General features: G+C 43.1%; 1 protein-coding gene across 1 annotated transcript; it reads right to left on the bottom strand.

The window, feature by feature from the left end:
- Positions 1 to 19,482, bottom strand: fbxo25 (F-box protein 25). Its single transcript, XM_083643105.1, has 10 exons — positions 19,420 to 19,482; positions 18,844 to 19,025; positions 7,547 to 7,650; positions 5,753 to 5,802; positions 5,509 to 5,601; positions 5,290 to 5,383; positions 4,246 to 4,430; positions 3,792 to 3,974; positions 3,186 to 3,329; positions 1 to 1,307 (listed from the first exon to the last, which is right to left on the bottom strand). Exons 2-10 carry the CDS (start codon positions 18,969 to 18,971, stop codon positions 1,218 to 1,220), a joined length of 1,071 nt encoding a protein of 356 aa, XP_083499231.1. The 5' UTR covers positions 18,972 to 19,025; positions 19,420 to 19,482; the 3' UTR covers positions 1 to 1,217.
- Positions 19,483 to 20,354: the final 872 nt, after the last annotated feature.

Raw genomic sequence — 20,354 nt, 5'->3', positions numbered from 1 at the left:
TAAAAGTCATGACAGTAGGCTACCATCGAGTAGTGGAATGACAAAGGAATGTTACAAAAGTTGAAGACAGGATAGAAAATATTTTTTCCATAAATAAGGTTTTACATTTCTCCTGCCTGCCCACTTGACAGTTCTGACAAAAGCACATTGTAAAAACGTGTACGGCAAACACAATTTTGTACATTCTTTTCTTTTAGTGTAAATGCCTTTAATGTACACAGAGCACAGCAATAATTCACAAAGGACAATATACACTCACCAAGCACTTTATTAGGAACACTTTACAAATACTTGGTAGGTATCAGCTTTCAGCTCAATGTCAACCGGCTACGAAAGTGAAATTGCCTCCAGGTTTGACATGTTGCATTCTGAGATGCTTTTCGGCTCACCACAGTTGTAAAAAAATTTTTTTTTTTAGCTGAGTTACTGAAGCCTTTCTGTCAGCTTCAAACAGTCTGGCCATTCTCCTCTGACCTCTCTCATCAACAAGGCGTTTCCGTCTGCAGAACTGCCGCAGACTGGATGTCTTTTGTTTTTCGTACAATTCTGTGTCAACTCTAGAGACTGTTGTGTGTGAGAATCCCAGGAGATCAGCCGTTTCACAAACACTCAAAGCAGCCCGCCTGGCACCAACAACCACGCCACAGTCAGAGGGACTGAGATCACATTTTGCCCCATCCGGATGTTTGATGTCAACATGAACTGAAGCTGCTGACCTGTATCTGCATGATCTTGCTGCCACACGATTGGCTGAATGGATAATTGCATGTTCCTAATTAAGTGCTGGGTGCATAAACAGAGACTTGCACTTACACTTGACATGCATTCAGTTACTGCAGAAGAATATCACCAAACAAAATAGACCGACAGGCAGAGTAGCCTCAACCCCCTCAACTACACAATCAGTGGACAAATGGGTCCAATTCTTCTCCCAAGGTATAAATGCACACACCCTTCCCCATGTCCATCAAAACCCCAGATACACTGTTTACCCATCTCCAGCATACTAAACATCCTTTAACATTTTTTTTTTCCTTCTTTCCTCGGTCTTGAGTTGCCTTTCTTCTTGTCATGGAGACAAACATTTGTGCGTAAGGAGCAAAAACACGAAAAAGTCACTTTTCAGTTGAAGCCCTTTGTACAGTAATTGGGTAAAAGACATCAAAACCTCAGACACACAGTTCACTTGGGCGTGAGGGGTAAACGGCTCCTTAGGACTAGAACTGGAAGAGGTCGATAAAGTGCTGGGGAGAGACGGGCATGAGGCAGTTGTCTGGATCTTCGGCTGTGCACGGGTGGCCGCAGTCCTGGAACACAGTCAGGAACCAAATCATTAACAGGAAAACAGAGGATGTCTTCAAGTTCAAGTAGTACATTGAACATTAGAAACATTTGGCAAAAAAAATGGCGTTAGACAAAATGACAGTGGACAGCTTCTGTCAGACACATGGACTGAACGTTCAGAGGAATTTATGACCCAACAAAAAACAAGCTGTTAAATGTTTTAAAGAACGCAGTTAGAGGCCGTTAAAATGTCAGCAGAGAGGATGGCAGCGCTTGCTAAACATTCCTAGAACACACAATGAGGCCATGACGTGAAACACGGAGAGAAAGAGGTACAAGACGAAACTGCAGCACGCATAGAAAAATAAAATCAGATTGTCGAGGGCGACATAAAGACAAAAATGGCGACTGAAGAGACAGAAAGGCGTGATGGGACAGGAAGTACCTTGAATAATAACGCCAGGTGGCGATCCTTAAGGAATCAGGGAGAAGGGGATCAGGAAGAAGGAACAGAAGAAGAACAGCAAGGAAGGGAGAGAAGCATCGAGAGGTTGGAGGTTAAAGCATGTAGGGAATCAGCCAAGGAGGATAACATAAATGGTGTCACTAAATAATTCCATAAATAGTTCCTGTAAATTAGGTTTACTGTGTCACTGAGGGCAAACAAGCCATTGACACAACCTCCTACATATACCGTACAGTATGTATGAGTTCTCAGATTACCATTTTGTCCATGGGCAGTAGGGATGAGCATAATTAGCACATAGCCGTTAGCATTAGCGTTAGCCTATAAGTGCTGATGTGCGTCATCATCATCATGCAGAAACTCGTTTACCCCCTATGAATAGTTAGAGCATTGTATTGAAAGTGGAACAAATCATTTGTGGTGGCCTCAGGGATTTAGAGAGAATATTAATCTGTAGTAGTTAGTCAAAGTACAAAGGCAACGTCAAGTTCTTTTTTCTTTTTCTTTTTAGAAAGCAGAGATAGAAGGCAGGATTTTGATGATTTTCCTCAGTGCCGTCAGAGAAGACTTGCACTGCTATCAGTGTGAGAGAGGCTGTGTGATTGGACCAAAGTATTTTGGAGACTTTGACCCAGACTGCCAAACGATAATGGATGTTTTGTCTGTCTGATTTATGGAATAACAGCATGTTCTAGTACCAGATCTGACCGATGTACAACCTGAGAGCTTCAAGGCCTGTGAGAAACATCTTTCCTGCACATGCAGCACACCACACATTTTGTTTATTATACACACATTCTAACTTCTACTAAGCTGGCAGCTTGGATACCAGTGAGAGGCGATTAGAGCAAAAGCTTAACCCGGGGATACTCAACTTGCTTTGCCCGGGGGCCACTTTCGTGAAATGATAGAAGGCCAGGGGCCAGTTAATAAACAAACAATGTACATTTTTCTGTGGCGGATTGTAGGTTTTTGGGGTGTCAGCTGGAGTTTAGTCTGACAATGTTGTGCACACCGGATAGTTAGTTAGGTTAAGTTAGTTAGGTTAAGTACATACATAAGTGCCTGAGTAGCAAGCAGACGGCGGTATTTGACAATTTAGCAGCTAAATCATAGATTATTGAAAGATATTCCATATTCCAGACTGAAATGCTATAACAGAAGTGGAGTATTGGCCAGAATGACATGAACATTTGGACACTTATTCAGCGGGTATCTTGCATGTTGCGTTCAGGTGCACTGTCATTTCTTTTCTTTTTTTCAATTCCATCGCGGGCCACACAGGGGCCGCAAGTTGAGTATCACTGGCTTAACCCAATCAATGAAACGTGCATCGACCTGGGTGTGCAGAAGCCGTTTCTTCTATACCAAAGTGCCCTGCAGTGCGACGACACCTACTGGTGACGCTTATGTCATGTTGTGTCTCCTTGCTTACCTTCCAGAAGAGGATGCTACAGTGTTTGCAGAAGTGCAGTGTGTCTCCGTACTGCTCCCTCTTGGGGTAATACTTCTGTAAGGTGAAGTACATCAGCTTCCAGTCCACGTTGTTGCTCTCAGTCAATACCAAATGCCTACAGTACTGTGTTCATGTACGTACGCACGCACGCACGCACGCACACGCACGCACGCACGCACGCACGCACGCACACACACACACACACACAACACACACACACACACACACACACACACACACACACACACACACACACACACACAGTTTGATACAATTTAACAATTAAAACCCAGGAGATTAAAGTAATTATTAAAAAGTGTAATTAGAGAGAAATTAAGGACATTTCATAGTGGAGAGAGAGGGGAAAGGGAGAGGGAGGGAGATCCCCCACAAAGGAGTGAATTGAGGCGACTCTGCTCTCTAGTGGTCAAGGGAGGAATTACCCAACAGCAATCAATTACTGTACTTTAAATGAGAACTTTATCATTGATGCTTGACCAATATTACATTTTGAAGTATATCAGTCTTTAAAAACATTCAGCAGCAGATTGTAAACTACTATCCATGTCTCATGGATGAGCTCACCTGTTTCTCTGAGAAGTGAAACTGGCAAAGCGTCTTCCACAGCTGCCTGTCCTCGCTGAGGATCTGCAGTGTATATGTGGCCTGTCCCAGGTTGATGATGTCATTGGCATCTGATAACTTGTAGAGGATCTTGTTCTGCATCTGAAGGGGCAGGTGGGTGAACGACGCGCCATCGGACAGTTGCTGAGGAGAGAAAAATTGGACAGTGGTTTTCTTTTGGGAAAGGATCAAAGGGAGGGATGCACACATGCACATACTCGTGCACACACGCATGCACACAGGCACACACACACACAGGCACACACACACACACACACACACACACACACACACACACACACACACACACACACACACACACACACACACACACACACACACACACACACACACAGACACACACACACACACACACACACACACACACACTCACACTCACTCACTCACTCTCTACCTTGGGGATCTGCAGGTTGTTGAGCTGCTGCTGCCAGCTGACGATGTTCTCCAGCCGGCACAACCAGATGTTGACGGTGCCCACCAGGATAGATCTGCCCACACCCACAGTCAGGCTCTGCAGAGTGGAGCTCAGGTCCTGCAGCAGTTCCTTAATAAGCCGTGGATTGTAGTGGTCGTCCAGGACTGGAGCCCAACAAAAACAACATATAAGATGAGCATAAAAACAACCATGGCCAGGTGAAACATGACCATACAAACACAGCAACAACAAAAATAAGACAAAAAAATCTTTCCTATTCCAAGTTCCTCACTGAGCAGAACCCATATTTGTCTTAAAAAAGACTTATGACTGTTTTCAAGGAACAAGAGTCAGGAAATGGCCATGGAAAGGCTACGGTTTCTTTAAAAACGATTCCTCTCTCTACTAAACCCTACTAAGTTCACTACTGAGCAGGGCCTATATTTGTCTCAGAGACATACAGGCGTCCTCAGAATAGAAACAAGAAAAGGAAAAAAGGTTATTGGAAAAGGCTGATGAAAAAAAACAATCACCACAAGTAATGATTGACTGCAGTTTAAAATTACAAATCTACGTAGTATTTTGAAGCCATTCCTGAAGCAATGACAAACTCTTTCAATACCAAAGCAAACTAATCCAAGTTCTCCCAGCCAGATACGTGCGGCTGAATGGATTTCAGTCTAAATCTATCCTTTGATCCACCCGGAATGCCATCCCCATAATGACGGAGTGCACTGGTCCCAGGCATTCACTCCAGAAGGAGAGCCATGAATAGTACCATGAAAGCTGATGTCTCCCGGCTGCTCAGAGCCTAACCTGGTTTTGAGGGCATGGGAGATAGAGGGAATGTGAAACATGAGGCTGCATTTACTAACGTGGAACGATCCTAAACTAAGAATTGCTCTGGGGTTGACTAACAGGGTCTGAGGATGCTGGGCTGGCAATAAATATGGCGGCTGTCTGCCTGTATGTGCACAGTAAACGAAGTAATAAGTCTATCTCTCCGTTTCTTGGCTCTCCTACCCTTCCGGACAATCTTCTCCAGTATGTTGAAGTAGTTTTTCTGGGCAGCTCCACTCAAAGAGGTCAGCTGGGACTTTGCTATAAGCTGGAAAAGCTGGGAGAGGGAGAGACAGGGAAGAAGCGAGAGACACAGCGAGGGGGACAGAGTCACTTGTAGAACTGGTACAACAATTCCCAAAAATGATTCTTTATGAAAACGTGTGATGATCATTTGCTTACTTTTGCAACATAGTTGAATCTCCTCATGTCCTGGATGGCACTGGAAAAGTCTAGGCGATTGAAGGCTTCGCCGAGTGTGCAGTATCCGTGTCGCTGGGTGGACACAAGACAACAGACACAGAGTTTACAGAATGGTTTGATTCAAGAAAACCCCACTGTTTCCATCAACAGCCAATAAATCCTTCATGCGAACACTCGTGAGGTTCAAGTCACAAGATGAAACGGCTCCCGCTCCAGCGCTCACCTCTCTGGTGCTCCCCTTCTGCGCGTAGATCCATTTATCCCTAAAAGCAACTGGAGAAAGGAGAGAAAAAAACAGTGTTTATTGGGGTATAGCTGCTAAACGTCGAATAGCGTGATCCTCCCATGCGCTACGTCCTGCCAGTGAAACTCCTCGCTGTCAGGTGAAAAAGCAGCGTCTGGCAATTGCACATGTATCGGCGGAACCATGTGCTAGTCTACAACTCTCCCCAGATTGGCAGAGCGGGTGGAGCAATGACGGGGACAGCAGGGGAGATTGGCCAAGTACAAATTGGGGCGAAAATGGGAGAAAAATATTGTTCTTCTTTTTTGATGATTAAAAAAAGCGACATCATTCTTTAGGAGATTGAATTATAGATGGAAAATAGCCCTTTTTAGAACTTCCTTTGTTCACTCTATTCCACTTTTTCAAATTGTTTCCTGTCTTTTTTTTTTTACTTCAATATTAATAGTTAGCAGGCAGCCGCAAGGTTCAACTTTTTAGAACGCACATGATGTGGTCCACATGTTTTGGGGAGCAATCGCACCAATCACAGCGAATAGGAGATGTGGCTTCAAGCTGTGCTGTGCCATTTCCAGAGATCCCAGGTGGGCGGCGACGCACCAGCTGGATGGAGTTTGCGCTCGTGTTCAAAACAGGAAGCGCTGACAGCAGCCTCTCTACCGCCCTGTGACGAAAACTAGAAAGCCCATATCTCCCTCTCCCCTATCGAAGACAATGTGACGGATAGATCCTTTTCACAGAAATGACTGATGTACTTCCACCATGTCTTTGTAGTCTACAGATCGGTTCTCACCATTGCCAGCAATGTTAAGAAGCCAACTGTACACTACAAAGACAACGCGGATGTACATCAATCATATTTTTTAATGTACAGATCGTTTTTCACCATTGCCAGCAATGTTAAGAAGCCAACTTTCTGCCACCCCCTGACTGTGTCTGTTCCAAAATAGCGTGTAAAACAATCCAGGTGTTACAGCGCTATATAGAAGTCGTTTGATTGAGGGTCACACATTTTCCGACCTTCGATCAATTCACGTTTTTATAGTTGTGCCAGTTGTCTGACAAAAGAAACAGAAAGATGGCATGTTAATGGAAACACCTGTATTGTGTTACACCATGTTGGACAGAAAGTTCGCTCTTTATCATTGCTGTCAACGGTGAGAACCAATCTATACCCTGTGGAAGTAGGTCAGTCACGTTGGTGAAAAGGGCCTATTGCACCCCCCGGTGGAGGATTCCCTGGAGAACCTTGCACACTTGCATACCAGGCTCACACATACGCAAGGACGGTACCTTCATCTGCAGTACATGCCCCACCTCCTTTATCAATACAAGCATAACCCAAAGTTGCAAGGCCCACGTTTTCAAGCAGAAGTGAAATAGTTTGAACACACCCGGCGTCCAGTGTAATAATGTTTGTTTCACTATATACAGAGTGGAGCACACACAAAGTTGAAGAGGTGACTTTCTTGATATAGGTTTGTTTCACATCATGTTTTGTAAAACATTACAAATGTAATAATTTGAATTACTCATAAAATTCACAGATAGCTGTTACATAGGCTAGTACTGTCAACTTTCATGTTCAAATCTCAGGTAATACATTTGCGGATGAAAAGCTTTAGTCCAATTATTTGCTGTGGAGACAAACAGTCAGCGTTATAACAGGTGGCACTCTACTTTTTGCTGGGCCGTTTTCTCCAGAAAGGCTATTTTCAGACCACAGACCTTTGACATAGAGACCACCAGAGACAATGTGCTGCTGCAACTCACACTGAGATTTGGTGTTGTTGTTGTAGTAGTCCTTTTTCCTCTTTCTGGTGGCGAGGTCACACACGTCTTCAACAAACAGCTTTTCTTTGTTTTCACTGCAGAGCCTGTTTAGATGGAGAGAAGACATGGAGGAATGAGTCAATACTGTTGCATGACTGTCTGTGACCAATACGCTTTCGATACAAGATAATTGCATGGTACCCTGCAGAGTTTCACCACAGGGATCAATAAAGTAACACACATTAATTACTGATCAGAACACCAAGATGTCAGAAGAGACAGCACCACCCTGACTTAGACTTACTGTGCCATTTTTAGTGCAACATTAGATTACATATGACAATAAAAGTCAGAATTCTGAGATTATTAATGTCAGAATTCTGAAAAAAGGAGAAGTCAGAATTCTGAGGATAAAAGTCAGAATTCTGAGATTAGAGTCAGAATTCTGAGTTTATGGTCAGTATTTTGAGAAAAAAGTCAGAATTCTCAGATTAAAGTCAGAAATATGATTCAACAAAAAGTCAGCATTCATTTTAATGTCAGAATTCTGAGATTAAAGTCGGAATTCTGAGGAAAAGAAAGTCAGCAAACTGTTACATGATGTCACTGATGATGTCACGTTGCACCGGAATTTGAATGTCTGGGGTCCATAAATGTTTGTGAGTCAAAATGGGGTCACAAGCCCAAAAAGGTCGGGAACCCCTGCATTAGGTGTTAGTATGTCTCTGGTGGATTACATGGTAAGTCGGCAGGCAGAGGGCTGCAGTAGTTTGTGGTTGTCAGGGGCAGCATTTGTGTGTTTGCAAGTAATATTAACACAAATACCAATATTAATACCAATGATAACCACGATTAGATAACATAAAAAAAGATCACACAGATAAAGGGGGGGAAAGAATAATAATGCACAGAATAAAAAAACAAAAACAAGACCATCGTTCAAGCACAAGCAAATGTAAAAAGTGAGTACATTATCTTGTTGGACAGGTTGTTCCGAGCGCCCAGCTGCTCCTGCCTAGTTAGGTGGTCTTACCATAATGGTTTTTGGCAGCTGAGCTGACCTCAATTTGACAGATGTTGTCCAGTACCACGAGTGACATGAAATTAACTCCAAAAGAAACAGAAAGGAATGGAGTGTATATTTATTGTTACCTCCGCCAACAGTTGTGTGTTTTCGGCCCCGTTTGTTTGTCTGTTTGTGGGGCAGGATATCTCTAAAGGTTATGAACGGATTTGCCCAAACTTGGTAGAAAAGCAGGTCATGGGCCAACCTAGAACTGATTCACTTTCCATGACCACTAGCCAAAAGGGGCGTGGTCATGGCCATGGCCAATCACAAAAAGGTGCTTAACTTCCAAACGGATTCATGTTAACACCATGAAACTTTGTAGAAAAGTTGGCAAAGGTATGCACTCTAACGAGGGCCCTCTACTTTCTGTATGTATTTATGTGCATAGTTTATCTGCGTGCCTGTGCAGGTGTATCATGTATGTGTGTAAGTATGTATGCTTGCCAAATATTGCTCTGTTTCAGCTGTCATAGGCAGCCCGGCTGTGTGGAGGAGATGTTGCTATGTATACCCTTAGGTGCCCGTGGACTGTCTAACCCGTTATATTTGATTCCCTGTAATATTAATATAATTTGTGGAGGCAAATAAATAGTTAAAGTGTGTGTGCGTGTGTGTGTGGTACTTCAATATACTGAATATAGATGCTTTATAAAATGTCTAACTATAAATCAAGGCCATGTGTGCGGTGGATGGCTACTTGTTTTAGTTGTGTTATGTCATGGTCAGCCCTTGAACGATCCTGCAGTGCAGTGCGTTCTCTTCATGTCTCTGTGTAATTTGTGTGCTGGCACCGGTGGGCTGACAACATGCAGCAGTCCGTTCAGGGAATGTGTGTCGGCTTCAAGTGAACTACACACAAATACCATGCTCACAACATCTGTGTTGGTAGTTCAGGTTTATCCTGTTGACACCTGAGGCTCCAACTACAAAGTCAACACACACAGTCCGCTGTGCTTTTGCACTTGTTATGATGCCTTCTGAAATATCAGCAATGTTCTACTTTGTAGAGAGAAAGGTATTACAGTAGACTGGGTTCCCAAACTTAAGGATGCCACGGCCCACTTTGAAATCTGAAAATCTTCCGGGGCCCACCCAAACCTTTAATCACAACTCTGATCAACACACGACACTAAGATGATCTATTTCGCTATATGTTTTTTATAATATATATTTTTTATTTCATTAACAGAGCATGTGAATTGGGCATAAGGGAAATTAATAATCCCATCCACACAAAAACATTTCGGCAAAATCCCCAAAAGCAGATTGCCAACATTTTCTCCCCCCTTACTCATCAGAAGTATTTGGATGCATAACACATTTGTTGAGACAAAATGTGATGAGCAACAACAAGAAATCAATCCACAAGCTAGTAATGCTAGGCTGTGAAAATGCTATTTTATGGTAAATGGACTGCATTTATATAGCGCTTTTATCAAAAGCGCTTTACAATGTTCACCCATTCACACACCGAGGGCGGCCAGCTGCCACGCAGGGTGCTGGCACAGCCATCGCGAGCAATTTGGGGTTCAGTGTCTTGCCCAAGGACACATCGACATGCGAAGTGGAGGAGCCGGGGATCGAACCACCAACCTTCAGATTAGTGGACGACCTGCTCTACCTCCTGAGCCACAGCCGCCCCATCTTATGTGTAAAGGGGGGACTCATGGGTACCAATTTTCATTCAGCTAAATTGAGACGAGAGGTCAAGGGACCCCTTTGAAAATTTAACCTACATTTGGAGCTGTATTTAGACCCTTTGCAGACAAGCTAGCATATTATGCTTGGTTGGTACCAGTGGATGCCTTAGGTCTTCTAGTTTCTTCTGATAACAGGATCTCCGCTGTAGCTTTAAAAATGACCCTGCTACAGCCATGTGATTACCCGTGAAAATCGGGAGTGTTAGCAGACCACTCGCGGCCCACCTGCAGTACCTCCACGGCCCACAGTTTGGGAATCACTGCAGTAGAGAAATAGCAATGATTGTTCTCTACTGCAAAAATATATATATATTTCACAGACTAATACCACATGCTGCAGATGATGTATTATTCATTTAAAAGGCTAAACCATGAAAATAATATAATGCCGAAAGCTTAAAATCCTTCCACTTCTGTTCTGAAATCTCTACATCAGAAAGAGCTTTGTTACTTTGCCTGCATTTCATTACAGCACATTTGGCAGGTCGTTTGGTTTTATAGTCCAAAGCATTTCAGAGTAATAACACTGGGATGTTATGCATCAGCTTTGGGAACAATTTGAACAATCTGTTAGTATCGCTAAACAGATTTATGGAGGAGAAAATTCCTCTTGGACACAACACACTGGCGGAACTCCCAACCCTCTCACAAATATATACGGTAATATATATCTTGCCTAAAGCATGCAATGTGGAAAATATGTACATTATATATATATATACACACACACACACACACACACACACACACACACACAAAACAATAAAATAAGAAATATAAGAATAAGAAATAGATTGATGCCTGAAAGGAGAGCGATGCTGGTTGTGCTCTGATGAAACAATAGTGCAGGTCAGTGGGCTAGCTCTGGGTTTGGAAGAGGAAGCTGAGGAAGTGAACTGAGAAAGCTGCAGCTCCTCGAATGGCCACTTGAGGATGGACCCAAAGAGGAGTCATTCCCGTTCACCCCCATGTTAAAATGACCCACTTTTTAACAGGATTAAGCATGTTTACAGCCTGGGCCAAAACATGGTTTTGGCCTACTGTATATAGCTAATTTCACATTTCATAACATCCGTACGGGGGTGAATTTTTATAATAACTTAACACATTCACTGCCAGCCTTTTTTCAATACTGTAGTTAGCTTCTGCCAGAGGGTTTTTTTGAGGATTCTGGCTCATTTTACAAGAGCCGAGGATTCTTTTCTGCTTTGACTTTGTGAACACAAAGTTCACAAAAGTACTAATAGAATGTGTGCTTTCTCTGTCTAAAAGAGTTAGTTTGTAGAGTTAGTAGTTATGTAGATATTAGCCGTTGAGTACAGCATGGTTTCAGAGATTTTCAGAGAGTTTTGAGATAAATGGATTTTTAGAACCACCTCACGTGCCTGTGATTATGGGTGCCCTTGGGCAAGTCTGTATACTGTATTGTGTTTGTGTGTGTGTGTGTGTGTGTGTGTGTGTGTGTGTGTGTGTGTGTGTGTGTGTGTGTGTCTCCAAACTCCTCCCTCCGTCTGTGCTGCTGCTGCTGGCTCCGCGGCCGCTCTCGGGCAAGTCTGGATTACTGTAAAACGGGCTTGTTCGTTTCTTGGGGTGTTGGCTGAGAGCTTTGATGAAGCTTTTGCGATTCTGGTCTTATTTATGCTCAAAGGTACTCGAGTGTGTGTGTGTGCGCGCGTGTGTGTGTGTGTGTGTGTGTGTGTGTGTGTGTGTGTGTGTGTGTGTGTGAAATCGAAAGCGTTTTCGCCCAGCTATTTCCTTGAGAATGGCTTTCTCCCGTGGCTGTTTTTGCTGGCTTTCTCTCTGTCTGGAGAGCACTGTCGCCACTTAGCTGGTCGGTAAAATAGATTATACACATTCTCTTCCTCCAATATTGGTATAGGAGACGTGAAAGGGGTTGATCGATGTCCCACCGTCAAAAAAAAAAAAAAAAATTTTAAGCCGAGATATCTCGTCTTTGGCACTCAACGGTTGGATCCTGTAAGCCGAGATATCTCGTCATTGGCACTCAACGTGTTAAGAGTAAAATAGACGATATAATAGACTATGTTTTGGGGGTGACTGACAGGTCGCCTGTCCAGTGATCGCGCAGCTTGCCGATCACGGACCAATAGCAGGCGGAACTGCGCTGCCCTGGGAAACCCCCCCGTCTCGTGTCGTCTTGCGTGAGCTGTGCAAGGATCCCAAGATGGCTACAGGCTACACTAGGCTTCCAAACAGGAGTCCCAAAAACAACGGTAGGCTTCGTCCATGTTATTTACTGTCGATGGTGCAGGTACATGGAGTCAACTAAAGCTTCAATTAAGGTGAAAGGGAAGTGGACTATTCCTTTAATGCCGCAGCCACACTTGCCTTGCCTGATGTAGCCTGAATGCAGCCCATCTTCACCATGGTGAATTAGCCTGCTGGAATGTGGGATCTGTATCAAGATCTATGACTCTGTAATAGAGGTATTCTCTAATGACCTTTGCCTGGGTGATCAAAGTGCCTGGACTGGCTTGATAATTGACACTCCATGCATTAATAATCCATTGGCTGAAGTTGAGCACCTGACTGGCAACACAACGAGCAAACCCGACTTGATCACACTGAAATGTACACAGAAACAGAAAGGCACACAGATACAGAATAATGCTACTAACTTTTCTTTGTCTGTGAGCTTGGTCCATATGAGAAAAAAACACTTTCACACAATTAGACCACGGCAACACATTTGAATACTTCATAAGAGCCGAGTTGCTTCTTCATAGAGAGAATGTAGAAGATTGACAAGAAAATGAGCCTGACTTGAGAACAGTCTAGATCTCAGTAGGAACATGAAGTCTGATTCTTTTCACAACAGACTGCTGTTACGGCAAAATGACAAGAAAGATGGTTAGTGAGAAGGAATGAAGCCGATTGCAACCTAAGACCTTGGTGTTGTATGGTGTTCAACTTGCCACCTGATCCCACATGAGTCCACAGACAAGAGGAGACTGATTAAAAAGGTCAGAGAGAGAGAACGTGCTCGCCCATACATCGAATGGATTCTATTGTTTCACTTGCTCAATAGCTCCAACCAATATCCAACTGAGAGGTTGGTTTGGGCACTTTGCTCTCACACAATAGGCCTACAGTATGTTACGTACAATAGGACATTTATTCCAATCAAGAACAAATGCAGGGGCTGAGTTGTGTTCATCAGCTTGCAGAATCTGTGGAAACAATGTATTCGCCAAAACGACTCAGTCATCACATAGGCTACTGTCTGGAAGGAGAAACTCATTTACTTTTTCCTCAAGCACACGCAAAGGCTTGGCTTTGCGTGTCCGAGTGGGCGGGGCCTGTGAAGTGCAACGGATGGGATGAATGAGCTCTATGCTAATCCCTCTGTCTCTATCCATTTAACCAATCCCACATGCATGCTACACAAGCAGCACGCACATGCACACGCAACACACACACACACACACACACACGCACACACACACACACGCACACGCAACACAAACACACACACATGCACACGCAACACAAACACACACATGCACACGCAACACAAACACACACACGCACACAAACACACACATGCACACGCACACAGGAGGCTGTCGCAGTGAATTACAGGTCAGGGATGCAATAACCTAGCATTTCACACAGGATGCATACAGCGCAAGAGCCTCAAGACATAGCAAGCTCAGCTACCTTTCTGGAAAGCTAAAAATATTCTGAAATATAGAGCTATGAGGATGAAGGCTGCATGTAGCTTAACCCTAACCATATGCTTTTCTCTTAGAGAGATGGAAAGCATTCATAGTATAATTGTGAGCATTTGTTTGATCCTGCTTAAAGGGTCAAGATGAGATGACAATATCAGAGAGTGTCAGATAAACTCTCGGTTAGGGGTGTCAAAAATAATCGATTATACGATGCATCGCGATGCGGACGTGCACGATTCTGCATCGATTAAGAAATATCAAAAATCGATTATTAAAAAAAAAAAAAAAAAAAAAAAAAAAAAAATTATAATCAAATAAAATAGAATGTAAGTACATGCAGTTGTTTATTTTAATTATGGATCATAATACAATGCAATTCCAAATGCACTTTTATTTTAAAAGTAGCCACACAGTGAGAAAAAAGAAAGTGAGAAAAAATAAATCATGTATTGCGGAAAAAGTGATGCATCGATTTAAGATGCATCGCGATGCATCGTGATGCATCGTTTAATCAAATCGAATCGAATCGTTGACAGATGAATCGTAATCGAATCGAATCGGGAGGCCAGTGAAGATTCACAGCCCTACTCTCGGTCACAGGAAAATTTAGATTTGAGAACTTTCCTGACACCACAGCTTTATGCTACCTATCTGGCACTTGAGCAGACAAAAACAAAGTGTTTGCGAACACAAGTTGACCCTAGGTCTGGTGGCGTTAGTATAAGCTGCGATGAATGTACCATTCTGTATCATGCCAGTGGCTGTCATCATAACGCTATCTTTCTTTCAGCGAGTACATGTGTTGGTTTACCAAAAGTACTGTATGAAGTCATTGGGCCTTTCTGCATGAGGAAAGGCTTAGAGGACAGCCAGTGTGAAGAAGAGATGATGTCATTGGTTATTGTGTGATGCAGTGTCATTGTTTGTCTTTCTGTGAAGACACTGTGGCCTGCTCACAAGGCTAATGTGGCACTGTGAGGTAGAACAAGGGAGATATCACAAACTGGTACAGAAAATTCCTCTGAATACTGTAGCCAACTGCAATGAAATTCAATGAAAAGTCACATATAAATAAAATGAACAGTCACAAATAAATAAATAAATAAATAAATAAATAAATAAATAAATAAATAAATAAATAAATAAATAAATAGTGCCCCTCAAATGAACCAATTTGGCAATCATAATTAGCCTGTTGTCCATTTCAAATAAACACATTTCATGAAACAGGCACAGCTAATCAAAACCTGCACGCACGAGGCGCGCGTGCACACACACACACACACACACACACACACACACACACACACACACACACACACACACACACACACACACACACACACACACACACACACACTATGTATTATGAGCAGACAGAGAGAATAAAACTAAAGGATGGCAGCCTTCTCCTCTTTCCCTGTCTGATGCTGTCAGTACATGTTTCCTGCAGATAACAAGGCCAGCTCTCCTGCTAGGAGACAACCTTGACAAATGCCTTTTGGAAGCAGCAGTTATTTCAAAAGAGGCATAATAGGTATTGTTTGAACATTCTTGGAGCTATTGTGTTGGCCTATTCTTGTGTACTTCTAAAAACGGTTAACAATCGTCATAGAACTTAAATGGGAATGCTGATATTTATTTTTTATGCCACTGGGCTGTAAAATCAGGGGCTGACCATTGACAATGAGTGGGACGCTGACTCTGTGGGGCCATAAGATGCTAAGAGTTTATATTCTAGCATTGCTAACAGATAATGTAAATGAACCAGAATTTAAACCTCATTTGGGTGCAAGAACTCACAAAAATCAAAGGGTTAGTCCTCCAATGTCTAGCTTTAGAAGTACAGAGTGGTGTGTAAGTTCACAAGTACTGACTGAACTGTTCTGGAGCAGAAAAATGGGTGACGACCATTCCCCTTGAAAAACAGGATTCACACGTTACACTAACCTTGCTTGCAAGATGGATAACCTCACGAGATCAAAAGAGAATTCTCTTGACGTAATCCATCTTGTCATGCACAGGCAGTTAAGATGATTGGCCGAACCAAGCAGGCCAGGCCGATACGGGCCGACGCGTGTGCCGGCGTCCGAAGGGCGGCGGCGAAAAATTTGGGCTGTTTGAAGCTCAATTTGGGCCGTTTGAAGCCAGATTTGGGCCGTTTGAAGCCCAATTTGGGTCGTTTAAAGCCAGATTTGGGCCGTTTGAAGCCCGATTTGGGCCGTTTGAAGCCCAATTTGGGCCGAGTCCAATTTTACAATGAGATGCACCCACTTTAACCCTGAATAAAGTAATAAAACCACTAGTAAACCAGTATTCGGCGCCTGGACTGCTGTTCAGTGAGTGGCCTGGCCTGGCCTGCAAAAAAGATTTTTTTTTTTTTTTTTTTGCAGGCCAGGCCAGGCCAGGCCACCGGGCATTTGCCCGACGTGCCCGATTATGCAGTCCGCCATTGGCTGCCGCCGCAGAAGTGACAGGCAGTCTGAATGAAATTGAATGTAACGTTCCCAATTCTATGTATTCAATTCTAAAAAATTTAATACATTTGGGAAGGCTAAGCCACACAACTAGTTCGTTATAATCGAACGTCATGCTTCGAAGGCGACTTTACGACGATGATGACGGTGAGGACTCAATCATAGACTACCACGGAGATCTCTTACAGGCACAGCCACCTTCCTCCGGTCGCAAACGTGACGTCAGAGGCATGGCGATCTGATTGGTTGAAGTTAACACGCACCAGCGGTGATAGACAGATGGGTCATCCAATCACCTGCCAAGTAGCTTGGAAGAAGTGCCCGCCTCCGTCAGCGAGTTGGATTACTGCATTGCCAGATGGACTGGTTTAGTGAAACGTAATGTGAAGCTAACCGTCCATCTGACAGCGTCAGGTTAACGTTACACTAGTTTGGTCATACTTTGTGTATGATTGTGTATTGTTTGTTATGTGCATGAAAGGGTGGACATTTTGTCATTTTAGGGGCAAGGCCATCTGGCCTTCAGCATCGCACATTTTTTCAGGGCACAAGGCCACATGCCAGGGCACAAAGGCCATTGCTCTATTGACATCATGAAGAGCGATCTGAAATGTGTGTTAAAATGATTCAATTACACATGATGCTTTGCACAGGGAAGGCTACATTAAACTGAGACCACTGACACTTTTAAAGCAACAGACAGCAGCAGGCTGGTAGCAGGGCACTGCTAATCTGGCCTTAGGGATCCCAGGGCATCAGGGCCAGAGGGAGGGGCAACGGAGGCTCTGGGTAATTACCACCCTGGCGCATGACATGTACAGTATAATGTGTGTGTGTGTGTGTGTGTGTGTGTGTGTGTGTGTGTGTGTGTGTGTGTGTGTGTGTGTGTGTGTGTGTGTGTGTGTCTGTGTGTTTTCTAGCAGGGAATACTCAAGAATCTCACCAGGGAGAGGCAATTCTCTCAGAAAGAGAGAAATACAACCTGTAAATTCTTAAACTGGGAAAATAGACATTTAACATGTCACCCAAAAACATCCACCTCAATGAACGTTACTTTGAATGGTGTAGCACTAATAGGATACACTGATCAGTTTGCCTTATGTGAAATTACCCTCAGAGTATCTCAACTCAACCCTATACTCAAGTCTGTCAGTTGCCATGACGCCCCTGTGGCGACGACAGGCTGCAATTACAGGATGCAAATCACTTCATCAAAGCCTTCGTTTCTCTGCTATGGCCCTGATAACAGTTGATTGGACAATTTCCATTCCTACTCTGTACCTTATCAGTGCAGCATGGTTCAGAATGAACTGTTTTCATCTGCTGAAGGTTCTTGCTTTAAGGGTAAACACACCATCTATAGCTGCTGTTAACTGGTCAGGAAACATCAGAGTCAATTTGCAGGGCTGATGATATCTATTCTATTCTCTGCTGCATTTGTTTCAAATAAGATTTGATTCTAAGCAACCTTTGATGCAGGGTTCATATAAAATAAATCTATACTGTAACTACAAACACTAGTTGAAAATATTAGTTTTTAATGATGCATTTGCCTGTTTGTCCTTACTTTACTTATACATTGACTGCCATGATGAAGAAAAACAAAAGCAAAAGAAAACATGGCATAAGACGTCAAAAGCAATTCTAGTCAAAAGGGCGAGAGAGGAGGCTAAAAGAATGCCTTGAAAATGAAGGTATTCAGCTGTGTTTCATGTTATTATAACATGAAACACCCTGGAATGCTTAGTTTGATTGACATGTTTACTGCTGAGCCCTGTCCATGATGTCTCATTCCATAGTCTCCATATACAATGTGCATTAGTTCAGAAAACAGTTCAAGGATTGACATGCATGCAAGTTGATGCAACCTATTGACATTCCATCAGCTGTCAGAGGCACAGCTACAAGCCTGTTCAGTCTATGGAAAACAAAGAAGCCAATATCCAGTATTATGAAACAGTGCGGCAATGCTGACGATGATCCATAATGTGCTCAATCAATGACACTAGCTGGCTTTAAGTAAAGTATAATATACGATGCAGTGGCTGCTTCCACATTAAGAAAAAACACCAGGGAATAATACTAAGTACTTGTCAATCTAAATACTGAATTAGGTCATTATCTAGAGAGATCAGACAAATAATGTGTTTTACATTGCAATGCATGTCCCAATAATATTTATTGTAAAATATTTTATATGTAATATACAGTCAGTTGGTAAATAACAAAGCATTAGAGGAAAATGACCTGCTAATGTAGTGACTCATTATCTACGGTATTTAAGTTCACAGTAGTGACCTATAGTGGAAACAGGGTGGTGTGGCTGACAAAGGTAAATAGGGTGTGCTCTTCTTACCCGTTCAAGTCTATCTCCTTGTTGTCGTCTGCCAACTCGTGTCCAAAGAACACAATCCTCTTCCAGCCCTCCTCTGTCTTTTCCCAGCTCCATCCCGGTGACCTCCAGTCTTGGCCCAAGAAAGGCATCCTTCAGGCAGGGTCCGGAGTGTGCAAAGAGAGGGTCGCTGTCACTCCAAACACCTGGAGGGTCAACAAATGGTTAAATGACGTTTTGGATTCAACCCAAAACGTCATACAGATTCAGAATCTGTAAACCCTATAATGGACTGACAATGACAATGGAGGGGGGGAAATGACTTGGTTTGCCTGGCTGTATATGCTTCTGTGTGTGTAGTCATTCGGATCTGAGCCAAATTGCAATAACACACATGGCAACAACCAACGTATGACTATGAGCAATTAAGGGGGGGGGCTCAATTAGCAGGGGACATTGAAGCCTTTTTGGTTTAGCGTAATTAACACGGATGAGACGAAGCTGTCACGCAAGTCAACACAGATAGTCAAGACACGGATAAGACGAATCGGAACCGCACGAAAATACAATTAGTCAGAAATATAAAACGACTAAACAAACCTTTATTGTGAGCGACGTCTTTGTTGTATCGCTCTGCCTGCCTGTGCTTCTCTTCTGCCCTGCTGCTGGAGATATTGACGGAAGTAAACAGTAGGCTACAATACAGTGGAATGTGGCACCGCCCCCTTTGCACTCTGCGATTGGACAATACCTTTGTATTTATCTTGTTGCTACCCGGCATCGCGTCGGGGATTTGCTCCCCTCCACTGTCAATCATTTTCTTTTTTTACCCTCTCTGTTTTGTTGGGGCATTTTCCCTGCACGTGATGGCGATCTGCGCACATGTTCGTGTGTTTTGATTTTGAGATGGGGGAAGGGAATTTGACACTTGTCTGATTGAAATGTGCTTTATGCAACATTTTTTAAAAGATATGTACATGTAGCCTGATAAATCACTGTATTAGGAAACAGAAAGCTTCAGGTAAGACCTTTTTGCATACAATATTCACATGTCTTTTGTAGTGTTGTTTTCGAGACAGTTGTGTGAATGCAGGTTCATCTGTCACAGGAGGGACACTGATTAGCTTCAATGTTGGGCAAAGATGGAAATGCAAGACATAGACATGATTTGTGAAATAGAAAAAATGCATAATAAGCCTCCACACAGAGTCTGTGAATAGCAGTATTACAGATATACAGTCGTCTAAATTGTTCACAGCATAGACCTCCTCCAGGCTCCATCAACCACCACAACCTACTGTGGCCTAGCTCCTAATTATAGGCTCAGTTTTGCTGTTAGATACTGCCCTCTTAAGGCAACATACACTAATAAAGTTTTCAATCCGTACAGTCATTATACTGTATTTTTATGTGCACTTGGCATTGCACTTGGATCTGATCAATAAACTGAGATGTCCAACATTTTGACCAGGAATAAGTTGGTATTTGTATGGTATTTATTTGTATGGTGCTTACTCGATAACAAAGTAGGCTAC

The sequence above is a fragment of the Poromitra crassiceps genome (genome assembly GCF_964638095.1).
Source record: "Poromitra crassiceps genome assembly, chromosome: 9".
Lineage (NCBI taxonomy): Eukaryota > Metazoa > Chordata > Actinopteri > Beryciformes > Melamphaidae > Poromitra > Poromitra crassiceps.
Note: the sequence above shows the minus strand (reverse complement) of the source record. Positions and strands in the feature narration are given on the sequence as shown.